The sequence below is a fragment of the Apteryx rowi genome, unplaced genomic scaffold (assembly GCF_003343035.1).
Source record: "Apteryx rowi isolate R43461 unplaced genomic scaffold, aptRow1 scaffold_69, whole genome shotgun sequence".
NCBI lineage: Eukaryota > Metazoa > Chordata > Aves > Apterygiformes > Apterygidae > Apteryx > Apteryx rowi.
Window position 1 is genome coordinate 2,905,001 of NW_020450971.1, and position 18,277 is coordinate 2,923,277.

At 41.7% G+C, this 18,277-nt stretch overlaps 1 protein-coding gene across 2 annotated transcripts in view; it reads left to right on the plus strand.

Annotated features, from left to right (window-relative positions):
* The window catches only part of CAPN6 (calpain 6), a 54,645-nt gene that overhangs the window by 24,812 nt on the left and 11,556 nt on the right, over positions 1-18,277 (plus strand). For both annotated transcript variants that reach the window (XM_026086309.1, XM_026086310.1), the window contains exons 2-8: positions 5,649-5,780; positions 6,259-6,467; positions 6,821-7,013; positions 10,407-10,600; positions 12,361-12,438; positions 13,710-13,905; positions 17,118-17,240. In XM_026086309.1, coding sequence (XP_025942094.1) covers positions 5,649-5,780; positions 6,259-6,467; positions 6,821-7,013; positions 10,407-10,600; positions 12,361-12,438; positions 13,710-13,905; positions 17,118-17,240 — 1,125 coding nt within the window. The remainder of the gene's footprint in view (positions 1-5,648; positions 5,781-6,258; positions 6,468-6,820; positions 7,014-10,406; positions 10,601-12,360; positions 12,439-13,709; positions 13,906-17,117; positions 17,241-18,277) is intronic.

Here is an 18,277-nt window from a genome sequence, read left to right on the forward strand (position 1 = left end):
TCAGTATGATGTGAGGACAGGAAAGGAGAAGAAAATGGACAGAATTCTGAGCTCTGACATAACTTGCACTGTTTTAAAAAAGAAAAGGACATGGTGCAGGTACCAGGCTCAGTAGATCAGTCTGCTAGAATCAGGGACAGTACTTGTCTCCATAGGTCTTGTGAACAAACAAAGATGGCTTATTTTTATATGATCTTAAAAGGGTGTGGAGGAGAATAAGTTCCAAAAGCTGCTAGATCCTTTGAAAATCTCAGCTGCAAACATCATTATTGCTTTTTTCTTTTTCCCTTTTCCCAAATCTGTTTTTTCTCTCTGAGCCAGCTGACAGGCCCTAATCTGTTAAAAGTAATCTTTTCCTTTTCTCAAATACCAGAGATCTCTTGGAGTGTTTTACAGTGCAGGTTCAGCTAATTTCTGTGAAGACAGAGGGAATTAATTAATCCTCTGACTGCCCTTCTCCCTGCTTATAACCATTATCACATATTTCTTAGTTCATGGATAGTGGTAATACTTATGCCAAGAGATGCATCTTCGGAGCTAAGGAGAACTTTTTCCTTTAGCTAAATTCCCGTAAGATTCAAAACACCAAGAGCAACTTGAAATTGATGCAGATGCATTTTTGGCCTCAGAAATGGCCTTTATTTTGAAGGGACCCATGACGGAGCAAGATACAAACCATTTCATAGCTCTAGTGAAACTGGTGTCTGTTGTCTCCCACAGTTTGCGCCATGTTTTGAAAATTCTTAAGAAAGATTTCTTGTAGCAAAGAAAAGAAAAGCTGTTGTTTTTCATAGTTGTACTACAGTCCAAAATTTTTTCTATCTGTCAGTAAAATCCCAGACTGCGATTTATCAGTCCTAAGCAGAAGACAACCGATGCTGTTATCTAATGGCATAGATTGTATTATAAAAATGTATTGTGTCAAATACATTAATAGGTGCCAGCTTGATTTTCTTCCAGCATAGGGTGGGACAGATCTTGGGACTAGGTAAGAAGCAGCAGATTTGATGTAGTTTGACTTTCATAAGTCTTTGGCAATGTCTGATGTGTATCTCCAAAGCAAAGTATGAAAACTTGGACTAATTGAAACTTTTTTAAAGTGGATGCCTAGCTGCTGAAATAAATCATTTGGAGCGCTATCAAGCTGGGTTTATACTGGTGGGAATCCTACACTGATCTTCCTTGGTCTGGTACTGTTCAGTATTTTCATTGCTAATTGGATGAGGGGCTAGAACATATCCTAGAATGGCATATGATCCTGATCAGGATAGGATCATAAGCACATGGACAGGATTTAGAGTTCAAAGTTGTCTTGATGTCTTGGGAAAATAGCGTGAAATAAATACAATGCAATTCAATATTACTTAATCAACACAACCAAGTAGTCCTTTGGTGTTAAGCAACTTCATGGCTAAGTTAGGGAGGAGGAATGACTAAGCAGAAAGTCCCTAGAATAGGATCAGAGCATGGATCAAAGGCTGAACATATGTGAAAGATGTGAAGCTGAGGTGAAAAAGATGGAAAAATGGTACCCTAGCTTTGGTAAATGATAGCATCGAGCTCTACTTGACACTGGCACCGGACCTCATATGGACAATAGTTATTGGGTTTGGGTCTCACTAATCTCACTAATGATGTAGGCCAGGAAAAAACAGCTATTAAGACTAGAGAAAAAAAGACTTGTTAAAGGTTTGCAGTTATATGAAGGATGCTGCAGAGAGGGAAGATTACTGACTGTTCTCCCCATGCACTGAAGTCTTGACCTTAAACTGCAGACCAGCAATGCAGTGCTTTGCTGAAGGAGACCAGCAGAGGAGGCGTGTGGGCATTCCCTTGGTTGTTGTACTGAACACAGGTTAGAGAAACGTGTCACAAGTGGTTTAGGGCTAGTGGATTCGGACTGGAGGCAGGTGTTGAGACTGACCAACCTCTCAAGGTCTTTCCCAATGTTATTTCCTGTGATCCCACATTCAGCACGTTTCTCCCCTCCAGACTGCTTGGCGTCCTCTCGGTTTTCTCATTAACCAGTTCATTTACTAGCCCCATTGGAAAGAGATGAGCCAATTAAAGTCAGACGAAGGGGTTAGTGAGCCACTTTATTTCTCACAGCATCAGTGGCTGAGTAACGTTAAATATCAGATATTTCGGACCTATCCAGTACAGCAAGGATAGGAAGTGGCACAAATGGACTTCTGGCTTGCGAATGAAATTCTGGCATGAAAATAAGAACGTCATGGTTTTCAGCAGAACCCTGAGCCTGTGTAACCTCTAACCTCCCTTTCAGACCCTGTACAGCCTAATTATAGTTCTGCAGATGGTGTTTATTTTCGTATGCACATGCGTAAGAGAAGAACTGGGGAGAGCTCTGTTTCTTGGATGGCAGAATGCTCTCTGTTGCATAAATAATACAGCAAACTGCTTTTATTAGCATTGTTCTGTCAGAAATAGTGTGACGTTTGTTAATGTTGTATAATAAGACCCAGTAATCTCCTTTAAATTTTTCCCTGGAAATGTGAAGATACTTCTCTTGTTTACAGCTTATATGTTGCAGACCGACTGTGAGAAAAGGAGTTTGGGCTAAACAGCTGTACTTGCAAAGGACATACTTCTAGTGAAACTCCGAACCCGAGCATCCGTGCATAGGCTGCACATGCAGGGCAAGGTAGAACAGGCATCAGGGATCCTGAAAATGCCATGGCCACATTTTTGTCTCACATTTTTCCTTTTAATTCCACTGCTGTTAGTTGACTTTTCCTTAGCTGTCCTAGATTATCACCACATGGACCATTATTGGAAAAGTGGTTTGTTGTTTTTTTTTTTTTTTTGACCTGCTGGAGACAACCAAAAGTGCTTAAAATTCCTCACAAGGTCTGCAGGATAACATATTCAAATAGCACATTTCTGTTCAGGGTTTAGATGGCTGATTTCATCTAGGAAGTATTCCTTAGAATTTTCTATATTGCGTAAATGGTAAAAAGCAAAAAACCCAGAGGAGAGCAAGCAGTTGAAATTAACTGTAGCTTGCACCTGGGTATTATTGTGTATCTCATCTATGCTATACAGCGACAGTCATCATAGAAGCTATTATAATGCTTATAATTAATGGCAAGAGAAACAGAGATAATGTCATTTTCTTTCACTATTCTTTAGCCTCAAATGTCTAGGACTCCTAGGCAGTTTAATAAGAAAAGGTTTATCAAGCAAGATCTTGAAGAATTAAGTGACTACTGTGGAAGTAGAGAGGTGGTGTTAAGTCCATTTTGTTTACTTTGGACCCTAATGGTCAGTGAATGCTCATCTCATCCATATGTTTGGCATTTGACAAATGATGCTCTCTGTTTTTTCTCTGAGGACTGTATGAGATATAAGACACATTTCAGTTAAAAATGATAGTTTAATATGGTTATTTTTGGCAAAGGAAACCAAGTAAGATGAGATATTTGTAATACATGGTAGTATTTAATTTCTTTCAAAAACAGTAAAAGTTTTGTCTTCCTATATTGACGTAAAAGTTTGGACTATTTTAACCTTGGTGGATCAGTTCATCCCCTGTTTGTTATGCCAATAAAACAATGTTTTGAAGGGAAAAACAAACTGGAAAATATTACTGCCAGTGATGCATGGAAAAGGGATATGAAACTTGAGCCAACCCACGCTGGATTTGGATTATCTACTACCACGGTGAAGTAAAGGCCAGGTAGTCAACTGATGTCAAGCTCTGAGGCAGGCAACTGCACTGATTGGCATCAGCTAAAGCACTGGCCCGACATTCCTGTTGCCATTCTATGTCAAAGCGTCCAGGCAAACTGAATGAATGTGTGTGTTACTCAGATAAGTAGCTTGTGCACGGTCAATTTTCCTYGTACTCACCATTTTGTTATTTAGAATTTTTAGTAAGGTCTGTTAATAAGCTTTTATTTTTTTCTAAGTGAAGCCACATTTAAGAAATATTGACAAAAGAACAGTGTGTCATATAATGATCAGTCACGTGTTTCCTAAGAGACATATAAAATTTCTATTTTGTAAATAATTGTTAGTTAATGAGTAAGGTCTCATGCCAAAATATTATGATATTCTTTAAGAAAACAGCAGTCCCATGAATTAGACGCAGAGAGCCTACTCCAGGCTGCCAGCTGCTAAATCAGCCCAGGAAAACAGGCTTTTAGCTCAGCACTGAGGTTCCTTTCTCTCTGTGACTGAGTTCAGCTGGCACTGATTTGTCACAGTCCCATCAGAGAGAAGGCTGAGAGGTTTCAGCATGCCTGTGGTCTTTAGCCAGGCTTGAATTGAAATCTTTGTATTTTGGGGTCATCATCTATGATTATCACAGGGCAGGGAAAATGCATGAGGTAAGGAGCACAGCTTCTCATTCCACTGCTGATAACAAACTGGAAAGACTGCAGTGAATTTGGAATTTCCTGCCATTTTGGGGTGAGAGGGAGTTATTTATTCTGCATCTCAGATGTCAGGATATCAGATAATTTCCTTTCCACAGTGTTGAAATTTAGGGTTATTCTCATTCTGTGAAGCAGCAGAATTTTTTGCCACTGTCTGCTCTTCCATCTTCTCAACCTGTCTGGAAGAGCAGTGATTCATTCTAGAGCATTATGAGCAATTCCTGGGTTGAAACTAGTAAGTACCATAGTAGTTATGGGATGTTAAGATTACCTGTTTTCCAAAGTGTTGCTTGGGAGGTTATATCTGGGACTGCGAGGCCACATATGTATCAAGACAGGAGAGCCCATTCTGCTAAGGACTTACTGATAACAAACACAACACTTGCTGCAACATGTACCCCCTTGGCTGTTGGATGCTTATTAAAAAGATACCAAAAAAAAAAAATGCTTATTTTAGTGCCTTGATCGCCAGGTTGTCATTGTACCCCTTGCAGGGGAAAGCTGGGGAAGAGCAGGAAGACAAATCACAGCAAGAGCCAACTATGCTGTGTTGAGAATCTGTGTGTAAATAGAGATGGAGCCAGGAAAGCAATGAGAGAGGGGGAGAGAGTGGTTCTATCAAGAGCCAAACAGTGAGACCAGGGATACAGAGGTGTATTTCAGAGACTGGTATATTCTCTGCCTTCTTTGGTGCTTGGGTGATAGGGGTCGTTGCAGTAACTCATGCTCTCTCTGGAGGAAGATTTCCAGTGTGCCAACCAAGGGAATGGCAGTGACAGAAGAGGGTCTTGGAGTTCTGGTGTCAGTAGTATCATTTCCTGCTACTTCTCCTCTTGATGGCTTTGTTCTGTTAAAGCCTTTCCCTGTAATGCTTCCTTCTTTTCCTTCCACTTATTTTCAGCTCCTCATCAACTGCCCCAATGTCAAATAAGTCTTTTGAATGCTGTGTTCATGCTAGTCCTCAAAATTCACCTTCAGCTGAGAGCTAGGAACATGTCCAAAAAACTGGCAAATAGGCAACACAATCTATGTGTGAGAACTTAAATAAGCCTGTATACTTTGGCTTTCAAATATACTCAGTGCCAGAGGGCTTTTGAACTTCCTGATGCTTTGATGCTTCATGCTTTGACAGTAGGAAAGCAGCAAATGTGAATATGATGTGGAACAAGTGTGAAGAGCAATAGCTGGTGGAGGGATGCCCTGCTCACTTCTGCTGTGAAGTTTCCAGCAATTTGTGATTTGCTTTGACAGGAGCTCTGTGAAGATCCTCACCTGTTTGTGAATGGAATCAGTTCCCATGACTTGCACCAAGGCACCCTGGGCAACTGCTGGTTTGTGGCTGCATGCTCCTGCTTGGCTCTGCAGGAGACCCTCTGGCAGAAGGTAGGTGATAGTCTGCTTGGTGCATGAAATAAAGCTAATAAAGCCTGGTTGTTCCCCTACCTATCAACCAATAATTTTCCCTCTGGGACTAATATGCAGCTGATGAATGGTGAGTTTTGGAGGATTCAAATCTTCCTTTTCTTTAGAAGCTCATATTTCATGTTATGAGTCCCCCCCTCCAGCCCACAGTCTCATTGAGTGCCAAAGAAGAGATGTAGCAAGTGCAAGGAGTGTCTGTAATGGTTCTGTTGGTCATTCTCTGCAGATAATTCTGAATTTTACGTTCCTAAAAGATTATTTCAAATGGGCTATGTTTGACTTTGTACTGAATTCACCCTCATTTCTACTGCTTCAGCTATTTAAGATCAGCTGCTCATGAAGCTGAATACCTGTGTAGTGCTTGCTCCAGGGCAGTCTGCCCTCTGAATAAATGTTGACATACTGCATTTGGTGAACTTTGCCTTGCATGGTTTCTCAGGTGATTCCAGACTTTAAAGAGCAAGAATGGGACCCTAAAAAACCAGAGAAATATGCTGGGATTTTCCGTTTCCGGTTCTGGTGTTTTGGAGAATGGACAGAGGTGGTTGTTGATGATCTGCTGCCAACAATGGATGGGAAGTTGATCTATTGCCACTCCARTGTGAAAAATGAATTCTGGAGCGCACTGTTGGAGAAAGCTTATGCAAAGTATGAGCTACTTCATTGTCCTCCTATCCATCTGCTCATTTTGTCTCTCAGCCTTATCATACTTTCCACAGATTTTAGGTTTGCTGCCACCAGAAAACCTAAAATRATTGATTTTTTTCAATCTTTAATCTGCATGATGGAAGTACACTGTAAAGCAGTGCAATGCATTCAACTTCAGCAGCCCAAAACCCTTAAGGTTCCTTTCCTGGAAGCCCAGCAAAGCTTCATCTACAATTCACTCTTTTGTTTCATTTTTTCCCTGGTGTGCCATAAATATATTACCTACATTCAGGCTAAATCAGAGCCCTTCTAATGACCACTGGGTAAGTGAGAATGTTCTGGGTTACCTCCAGGCTGGCTGGATCTTACGAAGCTCTAGATGGAGGCAGCGCTGCAGATGCAATTGTGGATTTCACTGGAGCAGTGGCGGAATCTATTGATCTGATACAGGGCAGATACAAAGAGATTATTTCTGAACAGATGAAGCTGTTTGAAGACTTGCTGAAAGTGCATGAAAGAGGCGGGTTGATCAGCTGTTCCATCACGGTATGTATGGAGAGCTGGATTTTACAAATTTATTTCAATGACTATTCTTATCTGGAAAAAAATATTGCTATCAGTATAAGTATATTGAGTTTGTCCTTCATTTGTGTGCTTTGGAAAAGCTTTGTGTGGAAAAAGCTAGCCAGTTGGCAGTGCTGTCATCCAAGTACAACTCCCAGAGCCACCAAACAGTCACAAAACCACAAAGCTGTTTGTGTTGCTTGCCACTTTACTGTGGATCTGCAATGCCGTTCTTTCTGAATGGCCACAGTTGTGTGTTGACCCAAGGTTAATCCACCTAGAATGCCCTAATTTACAGTCCAAATGGCAGCGTTCAGTTTATTTCTTATGGAAATCATTTACAGAAAACGGTTCTTCTGGCGCTAAGCTGCTGAGGCTTCTTGACTCTGGTTGTGATAATGGAGTCATCGTGTCAGTGCAACACTGGAGCTGAGCTGAAAGGCTGAGCTCTCTTAGGTATTCAGGCAGGACTATTTGTTAATAAGACTCTCCATCAAAATTGACCAGCATAACTTACCTACACTGGCTAATGCAAGGTAGCTAATGCAAGTGCCTACATTAGGGCCTGAGGCTCTCTTAGTAGAGAAGGGTTGGCTTCCCCACAGGTGATTCAGGGTTGTCTTCTGTGGGAGCTTTACCTCTCTCCGTTCACTTGAGCGGCTAGAAAGCAGCTGGGGTAGCAGCGCCCAGAGGGTGCAACCTGCCTCACAGACAGACAAGGGCCTTATGCAGCCCCTTGCCACAGCAGGGGCAGTGGAAAGCCATGACAGCTGGGATAGCTCACTTTCCATCAGTCTGCAATGTCAGGTCATGACTGGGCAGCACTGACATTTTCACCTTTCCTGAAGCTGTTACTGCACGTGGAGGGCTAACAAACTGCCATGGCAGCTGAATATTGCCAAAAAGTTAGCTCTTAAATGATTTTTAAAGTGGAGCCTGTGGGGAAGGGATCGTTCTGTAGAAGTAGCAGAATTGGCATGTAGGTGCTCTTTTGCTTTTTACTGCTGTGTTCTCTGCTTCCAGTTTTGAAGACATTGGCTAAGGCTAATCTCTGTGGGCTTAGTTAAATCACTTGAACTCCCTGCTTTAATTTCCCCATCTGTGAGATGAAGATCATATTACCTCAACACTTAACTGCTTCATACCTTGCAGTCAGCAGCGTAAGTGCTAAAATCCACAGTGAACTGGTGGATCCTCAAGTGCCAGTTCATTCAGAGACTCTTGCAAATATGATAGTAGTCATGCAGTTGTCCAGAACAACAGGAAATCAGCCATGTTTGGAGATGCTTTAGAAAATCATCTGTCTGGCTAGGCCTGACCATGCCCTGTCCTGTGCCAGTGCCACAGTACCAAAGAGGAACATCTGGTACCCTGTAGGAGATGAGTCTGAACCTGAGAACTCAGCTGGCATAGAGCAGGCATCCCGAACTGTCCCTCCCAGGGGCATCAGGCAACATCTCAGAAACAAATTCTTTTAGGTCTTCGGTGTTTATTTTGCCTTTGTCACAAGGTCTGAAATTTTAGTTAAAAAAATTCCATCTGGCTTGCTCAAATCAGGCTGGCTGATTGCTTGCTGGTGCGAATCTTGTGGACAGTGTTTCAGGGCTGTAAGAATAGGTTGCTCCCAAACACTAAAACAGGTTCTGTTTCTTAACAGGAATCCTGTGAGGGGACAGGCAAAGTATGGGGAGTTGTATTAAAAAAGTAGTTAATTAATTAGACAGTTGGAATTCCTTCACTTCTTCCTGGCATTATATTTCTGCCTGTCAAACACGGATGCTTCTAAACATGATTACACAGGGGCTGCTTCTATTGATTTGGTTTGACTTGTTTGCCCCCTATCACTTTGTGATAGACATATTATACACACAACAAAGTTTGCTAGATGTAGAATATGTAATACCCAAGTGGCTTCACTGCTGACTTACAAATATGCCAACGTTTTCCTTGGATTATAAAATAGCCCTGAGCTTCAGCATTTGGGAATTTGAACAGACAGTAGATGTTTAAATATCTTATTAAAATAAATAAATAAATGGCTTCAGAATGAGGTGGCAAAGGCAGCCCAGCAGTAAAAAAAAGCCTGGGTGATGATAAAGGGAGCAGGAGTGGTTGCAGACTCCTGTACTGTCAGGAACTCTTGTTTACTTTTAGTTGTGAAAAATGTAAGTGAGAATGTTACATTGGAAAAAGCCCCAACCCATTAGAAATGTCAACCAGTCTTGGTGTAACACATGAGCTGATTCTCTAGGAGCTGTTGTCAGTGAAAAGCGCAGAGGTCTTGGTGAGAGTCTCACAGTTGCCAGAGTATCTGTCAGTTCTGATTTGACAGAGCTTTCTCTTTTGCCTTTTTTTTTTCTTTTTTTCCCCCCAATTTCTTATCTTTGGGGACTGAGCACTGTTGTATCAGTGCAACACCTGCCTTAGGAGGAGGACCCCATCTACTTAGACCAGAGAAATTTTTAAATAGGTAAAGGGACCAGGTCATTCAGAGCCACTCCAGCATCTTTATATGACATTGCTTTTCTGTTTTTAGATGTACCTATAACATCTTGAGCCTGATCCATTAAATGAAATTGGGGTCTCTTTGGTGGCTTGGCAATTGTCATGTATTCTTAGATCAGTATCTGATCAGGCCTAGGTCACCCAGGGCAGTTCACTGCCTGGTCACTGCTGGAAACCAGGCTTCTTAAGTGAATCCTATGAGGAACAAACCAAGTTCCTATCAAAGCCCTCAGAGCTATCAGTTGCTGAATGAGAGGGGCCTGCCAGGTCAGGAGTGAGGTACAAGGCAGGTCTGACGAACAGGTAAAAAGCTTTCTTGGTTGTGCCACCTATCTTTAGCCACTGCAAGTAGTTCTTTCTGAGTATCAAATCTACCCCAACACAGAAACAGCTGTTAGAATCACCAGCTAAATCCTTAGGCCCTACAAAGCGTCCAGTTAAAGACACCACCAGACAGTGCTATGTCTGTGCACAATCATCAGTATCCAAATGGTCATTTGTAAAGGTGACAAGATTCTGAAAGGGCTGATTAAGGTTATCTGTCAGCCAATCTTTCACTCTCTGAGGCCGGGAGGAGGCAGAATGGGCACAGCAGGCAGTGTTCTCTGCTCCGGATCTCTGACTGCCTGGACTTGTCTGGCACTATCACATGGAAAACCAAACTGGTCAGCCACTAGCTCTGAGCCCCAGTGCAAATTTTTTGCTGCTGTTTTCCTGCCTAGTCAAAGCACTTGGCAAGGGAATGTATAGCTCTGTTAAAGAAAACAAGCTGCGTCCCCATTGAATGTGTACACGTCAGGTCTCTTCACTGACAAGAGTGGGTTCTCTTTTTTTTTTTTTTTTTTTAATTGTCATTTCTTGGTGCTAAAGGCTTCCTCTGGCAGTGCCAATGAGATGGAGACAAAGATGGGTCTCATCATCGGTCATGCCTACTCAGTGACTGCAATTCAGAAACTGCGGCTGGGAGAAAGGCTCATACTCTCTTTTAAGGCAGAAAAGCTTTTCATGATCAGGCTGAGGAATCCCTGGGGGAAGAGGGAGTGGAACGGCGCCTGGAGCGACAAGTAAGTGCTGCAAACTCCAGCGTCAAAGGAATGAAACTGCGTTTTGGGGCCACTGGAAGTTAGATGCATGATTAAACACTGAGACACAATGTCAGTCTGCAATACTCACTGAGGGCTGAAGTGTTGTGCCATCCCTTCACAAGTATAGCATTCTGTGAGCAAATGAGCATCACATCCTGAAACAGCAAGGAGGAAATGACTTCCTGGACCTTACTTTACTGCATACATCATTCTTCTGGCACACTGGAGCATGGGTAGAAAAATAGCCTGCAATTAAAGTGGTGAGTCAAGAACAGGAGGTCTGTTCCCAGCTTCACCGCGGAATCTGTCTGTGACTCAGTTTCCCATCTGTAATTGACAGGGATGGTATGAGTCCTTCATTCTAAAATAAAGTAAGAGACTGATTTAAAAAAAATGCTGTAAAATTGCCATATTTGTAATTTCTTGAATTATTTTTTTAATGAGTTTCAGTGTGGGCCATGGGCTTAGTAGGCCATCCCTACAGAGACGGAAATGACTGCTGGAGGCGATATGTTCCATTGCTGACCGCTTACACATGAGAAACATTTAACTAGGATGTTACAGTTAAACACTGTGCATCATAGTCACTTATTCAGAGCTGTTAGCACTTTATAATATGATGTTCTTAATAACAGTGTGTTAAGTTCCCATCTTCCATAGGTTACCTGGCAAAAATCTATTACTTTCAAACACGACTTTGGTTAGATGAAATGCTGAGCTGGCAGAATGCAAAGAAAAGTGGATGTGTGTCGTTTAACTTAAGCCCGTTCTCAGCTAGGACTTACCTTGGCAAAGCTACCAGTCACTCTGGTAGAAACGCTGAGAAAGGGCTCTGAGGTTGGTCCATGATTTTGGCCTAATAGAATTAAACAGAAAATTTCCAAGCTGGTTAAGAAAAAGTCTGTTACGACAAGCAACCTCTTCCCTCCTGCCAACCACCATTCTATTTTATCCAACAAGTACTTTTTGGAAAGGGGGTAAGGAATCATGGCTTCATTTGCCTCCTGTAACACATAGGGAAAGGGGTTCATGCTGTCTCCTGTCAGATGATTTAAGCATCAGACCACTTGAGGTTAGGATCCTGTGCTCCACTGCAGTCAGTGAAAGAGGCAGGTGCCTCCCCCAGGTGACAATGCAGAGTACATAAGTCGCATGTCAATGCAGGCAGTGCAGTGTGTATGTAGCGCAGTGTTACTCTGGAACCTGGACACTAAGAGTGTACTGCCACAGTTTCTTCTCAGAGGCTCTCTGGGGTAATCTAGGAAGCTTTATCCCTGTTTTATTTAAGGAGATTGAAAGACAAAGATAATATTCCTGTCTAAGTGAAGGCCTAAGCTTCAATAAGCTCCTGAGGAGGGAGTGCTTGTTTCTTTTCATGTACTTTTGAAGGGCCTTTAGAGAATGGAGTGAATCTGATATGACCTTCCAAACCAGCTGTCCTAAGGGAGGATGTGACAGAAGGAGTGAATAAAGTTCTGCTCTAGTTGTGCCAATTTGCCATTCACCACATATCTTTTTTATGGTAGCTTTCAAATCAGTGCGTGTTCTAAAACTATGTCCTTCCATGAGCCACACGTGTTCTTCTTGAATATCATCTACCCTTTCAGTATCCTGATGTTACCTTTATAAAAGGGACCATGAGGGGATTTTACTTGGAACTACTTTTTCTCCAGGTAATAATATTTAATTTAATTTACTGAATTATATTTGTGTTTTGTTTTTTTCCCCCCCCCTTCTAGTTCTGAAGAGTGGAAGAAAGTCAGCAATTCAGAACGTAAGAGGTTGGGACTCACTGTTGAGAATGATGGAGAGTTCTGGTGAGTGGGAGTGATGTGGAGGGTTTGGAGATGTTGGCTACACTGAGTAATTGACATTAATTCTGCCTTTTGACAGCTTCAGAAACAACTTTCCCAAATGGATAAGAACATCCAGTTATCCAGTCCTGGCACAAGGTCTGTTTCTTTTAGACTCTCAGGGAATGACAGAGAAGAGCAGAAAAAATGGATTAGAAACTAGTAGAACAAGATAGGTAGCTCTGAGTAAATACAAGTTTCAAACACCTTCAGTCTATCACCTGTATTTAGGACATCGATTTATGGTTCAGGATAACATATGTGCTGTTTTACATATGACAGAATACCAGATATTGAACACACTGTCAATCCTGTTTACTGACTACAGTGTCTATAGGATTTCTATGCCAACCAGGGCTGAGGTATCTGTAAATACAATTGCAGTCAAAGAATTTTGGTCAGTGTTTTGCAGGATGTGGAGGAGGAGAAGCATTCATTCCCTACAGAATCTCTAGAACTCTAATTGTTTTCCCCTGCTTAAACCTTAGATCCATCAAGTTCAGTACTGCTGTCCAGAGGCAGTCTAGCAATTTCTGCAGTAGACTATCAATACTGCATCTAAGAGTGGAAAGTCTTCTGTTTGCATGGCTTTGTCAGAACGGGCAACCAGGAGCCAGCTATAGGGTTTGGTCCTAGGCTGTTAATAAGCCAGGACATGATGTTAGTCCAGAGATACTAAGCTGTTCTCTCTTACAAATATGAGGCGAGTGTTTTTTAACTGCCATGCAAGCCAGTCTGTCAGTAGTAGACACAGGTTATAGCATGGAGATGGTGCTAAGTAGGAGCTATGTCCTGCATACACAGGTTTGAATCATGCTCAGAAGCAGCTGTTAACAACAAGGACCTTATTAATGTTGTTCTTGAGGAGTGGACGGTATTTTGGTTGCAGGTGGTCTCTTTTGCCTTTGCAAAATATATGATACCAAATGTATCCTGATAGATACAACCTATCCATTAGGCTTAGGCCCTGCAACTGAACAAATCCAGAGCTGACCAAACACACTGAGGTCATCTTTCTCCACATTAAGTTCTAAGATACTGTGATTATGGCTTCACAAGCATTTCTGCATGGAGGCATTTCCAGTGAATCAGTTTGTCCTTGACTTAATCTGGAAAGCTGAGCAGTGCCTCCTTTTAAATTACTGGAAGATTTTGTATGTTATTTTGGCTTTTTGGGTCAGTAGCACTGTTTATTTTTAAATAAACCACAAATTTCTCGGTGTCCCCTGGTACAGGATGACGTTTGAGGATTGGTGTAAAAATTTCACTGATGTGGACATCTGCCGGATAGTGAATACCTCCTACTTCAGTGTCCACAAGACCTGGGAGAAGAAAATGATGCGTGGGGCTTGGACGAAGAATTCAGAGCCCCTGTTAAATCGTTCTGGTGGATGCTTCGATAACAGAGAGACCTTCCTGCAAAACCCCCAGGTGGGAATTTCTATACTTTGCACAGTATTAAAGTGTGTCCACCTTAATTAGGCTTCTGAAGTATCCACTTTATTTAGGACTCAGCAATGACCGCTTGATAGAAATCTCATTGCAGGTGTCTGTCCTCTGGGAGTATGTTTGTTCACTGCATGTTTCAGTGATTTCTGTGAAACCTTTCAGAAGAGTTTAGATATTTATTTAGAACCGATCATATTTAGGACTGATGAGTCAGGGACACGTGGGTGAGTGAAATCCTGCCTAGACTTCATTTAGTTTCCCAATCGTAGAAAAACAGCAGGTGGTTTTTCTACTGGCAGAAATCCATTCACTTAACACCCTTAAACATCAGGAGGATTTGGTCCACTGTAATTAGTTAGTATCCCTTTGTTGTAATCTAAGTTTCAGAAAGTATCCAGTTTGTTCCCCAAGCTGACCCTCTCATCAGTATTACAGAACTTGCCTGGTCTCATCCTAGCTGGTAGCTCTTGAGCTATTCGGGTTATCTGCTCATCCATTCTTCCTCCATTTCTCATCTTCCTCCCCCTCTCAGTATTGTACATTTTCAGCCCAGTGTATGCAAAGTCAGGCATAAAACTGCCATTACTTTCAATGACTGCTGGGCACTTACTGCTTTAGGTATTACTTTGAAAATTGACCTTTCTGCTCTTTTATAACTCCCTACATACTTTACATTGTTAAAGATGTTCCTGTGTCTGCTTCTCTGCACTTATATGGGAGGTTTCTGTCAGCACCCTTCAATTTTCCTTGCAGGATACTGGGGAACTGTAGCCTTTGCTATTCAGACTAGGAGTGATCTGAAACTCCCAGCTCATGCTGTCTTTTAAGTGTAGACAGAGAAGCAGTTCTTCACTGCTCTGTCTTGTGCCAGTGCCTCCTTTCCAAAGGGTGATTTTGTTCAGATGTTTCTCTGTATGATTTTGGATATATTCCAAGTGTTTGTGTGGGTCTTATTTGTAAGTGTTTAGCTGCCACAGAGAACAAAATACATAGCTGTTATGGTCGAGTACAATGGCTGGTGCAGTGGAAGGAGTTCTTTTTATTCCAGTTTTGTCTCAAGGCTGGTCGATTAAAAGGCTCTTAATAGCAGTGCTGGAACATACTTATGTTAGCTTAGGGCCATTATAAATTACTGTGGCATATACTACTGTATTCTAGAGATAATCTCTGCCTGGTCTTCCGATGTCAACTACCTGACTCTGAAGCCTCCTATGAAGTTTATCTATTCAGAGAAGAATTGTGACACTTCCGGTTCCATTAAAATAAAGGAATTTAAGCCAAGTATAGACATATTCCCACAGTCTCCTGCTGATTTCCAGGTCGTTACCCATTAGGACAGCTGAAATGTCATCAGATCAAAGGTCTTAAGAGTTGCACACGTCTCATCAGACCGAGACTCTGGAGCTCTCACAGATCCCTTTCTGCAGCTCCATATGCCCTGGGACATCCCAGGCTATCTGACAAAGTAACTCTGCATATGGTGTAACAGGGACAAGAATTTGAACATGCCCCAATATGTGTTGCTGCATATTTATGTCTCTCTTTTTAGGCTCTTTTTGCAGAGGCTCTTTACAGTCCTTAGGATGTGTGCCCCAGTGTTGGTATAACACACAAGTAAGGTCACAAAGAAGCATTGATTTTGTGCCAAGAAAGAACCAGTCCAGAATAGCAGGCAGTAGTTCTGTAGGAGGCTGATCTGGACTGTAAATACTGGGAATAAGTAATGAAGCCCAGAGGCTTGAGAAGGAATTGATTTTCTTTGCAATACCGCTGTGCTTCAGCCAACTCTGCTCTGAGTTGGTATTTCCTCCCTGTGTGCGTGACACTGCCTGGGTGGGTGAGGGTCAGGGATGAGAAATGGGATGATGCCTTATTCTGCAGAGCTCTAACCACAGAGGGATGTGTAGTCATTACAGGGGATCGTTCCACAACAGTAACCAAGGCAATCTCAGTATCCTCCTCAGAGCAAAGCTCAGTGAGAATTTGCTTTTCAGCAGCTTTTGGAGAAGCAAGGAGGAGGGAATTGAACCCCTGATGATATTCCTCTCCATGCTGGTCAGAGGTTTCTGGTTTTGCTTTAGCTGGGATGTGTGATGCATATAGTACTCAGCTGGACGCCGCTGCAGTTTTATGCTGTTATACATTTGCTTCACATTTAGAGGTCTGTAAGGATGGAGAATACAACATCTGCCTAAACTTTGTAAAACAGCATCCTCTTCCCCTCTATTCATTCCTACAATTTAGATTTGCCCTCTGTATGCAAAGAAGAAACAAAATTTAAAGGAGTCTCTAAGAGTGAAAGTGTTTGAGTGTTAAATTTTTGTCATACAAGGAAACACCCATCTGACATTTTTGTCTATTGGAAGCCTTTGTATTTACTGGGGAACTCTTCTGATAGCGATGTTTTAATAACACAAGCAATCCAAATCTGATTTTTTGGAATGGGAATTGCTATCTAAACTTGAAATAGTTTGCTTTGATTGGTCTTAAATCCAAGTCAATTCAAAATGACTTTAAACAGTTCGGATAAAAGGTTCACATGTTAAAGGTGCGTAAGTCCTTCTTAGCCCTTTTCACCTGGGTATTCCTAAGATTCTCGGGAAAACCAAGAAAGACTAAAATTGGTATTCCTGTCGTTCTTATATTAAATAGAAATTGTAGGCATAGAACAATTTTTTTTTTTTTTTTTTTAACATTCAGAAGACTCCTTCATTTGCAGGTCATGTGTAAAGATGATGTTCGAGGTTCACAGGCCCTGTTTAGAATCCAAGTTAAAAAAAGAATCCAAAATGATTAAATGCCCCATCTGGAATCTGTTGGTTTAATTATTATTTTTTAATCTCTCTCCCCTGATTTATATAAATATAAATACAGCCTAATCTTTCGTCTTCTGCTTTTTGAGCAGATATTCTCTTCTGCTGCCTCAACAGTTATTTTGTAATACTGTCTCCTGCTGTCCTCTAGGTGAATTACCTGTTTCAGTATCTCTGACACTTTTAGTTTAAAGACTTTTATTATTAGCATTAATTTTCATCTTTGAATTTCTGAGAATGTCTCTCACATGCAGAACTCTCCCCCCACCCACAAATGGCTTTTCAGGTACCTCCCTCAGATGTATGTATTTCTTTGGTGATGGTTTTATATTCATATCCTAAGGCATTTTTAACAGCTCATCCTCTTCTCTCTTGTGCTAGTACATCTTTGATGTTAAGAAGACCGAGGACAAAGTGTTGGTCTCGTTACAACAGGAGGATCGGCGCAAGTACAAGAAAGAGGGGAAAGGAGAGAGCATCCCCATTGGCTTCGAAATACTCAAGGTAGGCAGCCGCCTGCGCTCCTGGTTCGGAGCTTGCCCAGCAGCTCTGCTGCATCCTGGCCGCAACATCTCTGGCAGAGAGGGGCACGATTCTCACGGTGGGGTCTGGCTCTCCACTTAACATGTGCTTCACGTGCATACTGCATTCAGCCACCAGAGCTGTCGTTAGACAGTCTATTTGTACTAAATTCAATTTAGTTCCATTCAAACTCCAGTTGAACTAAAGCAGCATAAGTCATTTTTCCTTATTGTAAAAGAATTTTAAGTAGTTTTCCTTCCCCAAGCTTGGAAGAGAGATTTTTTTTTCCCACAAAAAACATTAATGCTTGTAATTTGGAGGTTTTATTTGTTTTTTCATTTGCTCTTTCCCCTTCTCACTGGATTTTCTCTGTTCCTGCCTTCATTTCATCAGCAAATACAGCCAAATGAGTCTGAAAAGTTTGCGGTTTTTCTTTTGCCACTTAGAAAAGCCAGAAGAGTCGGGAGTGTTTTCAAAAGCTGGAATAGTGAAAAGGAAATGAACAAATGTGAAAAGGAAGCAGAGAGATCCCAAACAATAATTTAATTGCAGTCCCAGGACAAATTGACTAAATTGATTAAAATGAAACCACAGGAACCAAGAGAAGAAGAAGGGGAGAGCAAGAGAAACAGCTGTGAATCGGCTTTTTCACTGGGGATCAGGATTATTTTATCATCTGTTGCTACAGCTGGTGGGGCTACACTGAGACTATGGCTCTGCCCCAAAGAACAGTAAATAATAGTGCCATATAGAGCTAATGACACTTGCATCACACCTACACATTAGACAATCACCTGTTAACCAGATATATTGAAAAGTGTCATTATGGAAAGTGGCATAATTTGTCTATACCTTGTTCATGGCTAGTCAGTATATCTAATTAGTAGAAATCACAGAACCACAGAATCGCTGAGGTTGGAAGGGACCTCTGGAGATCATCTAGTCCAACCCCCCTGCTCAAGCAGGGTCACCTAGAGCACGTTGCACAGGATTGCATCCAGGCGCGTTTTGAATATCTC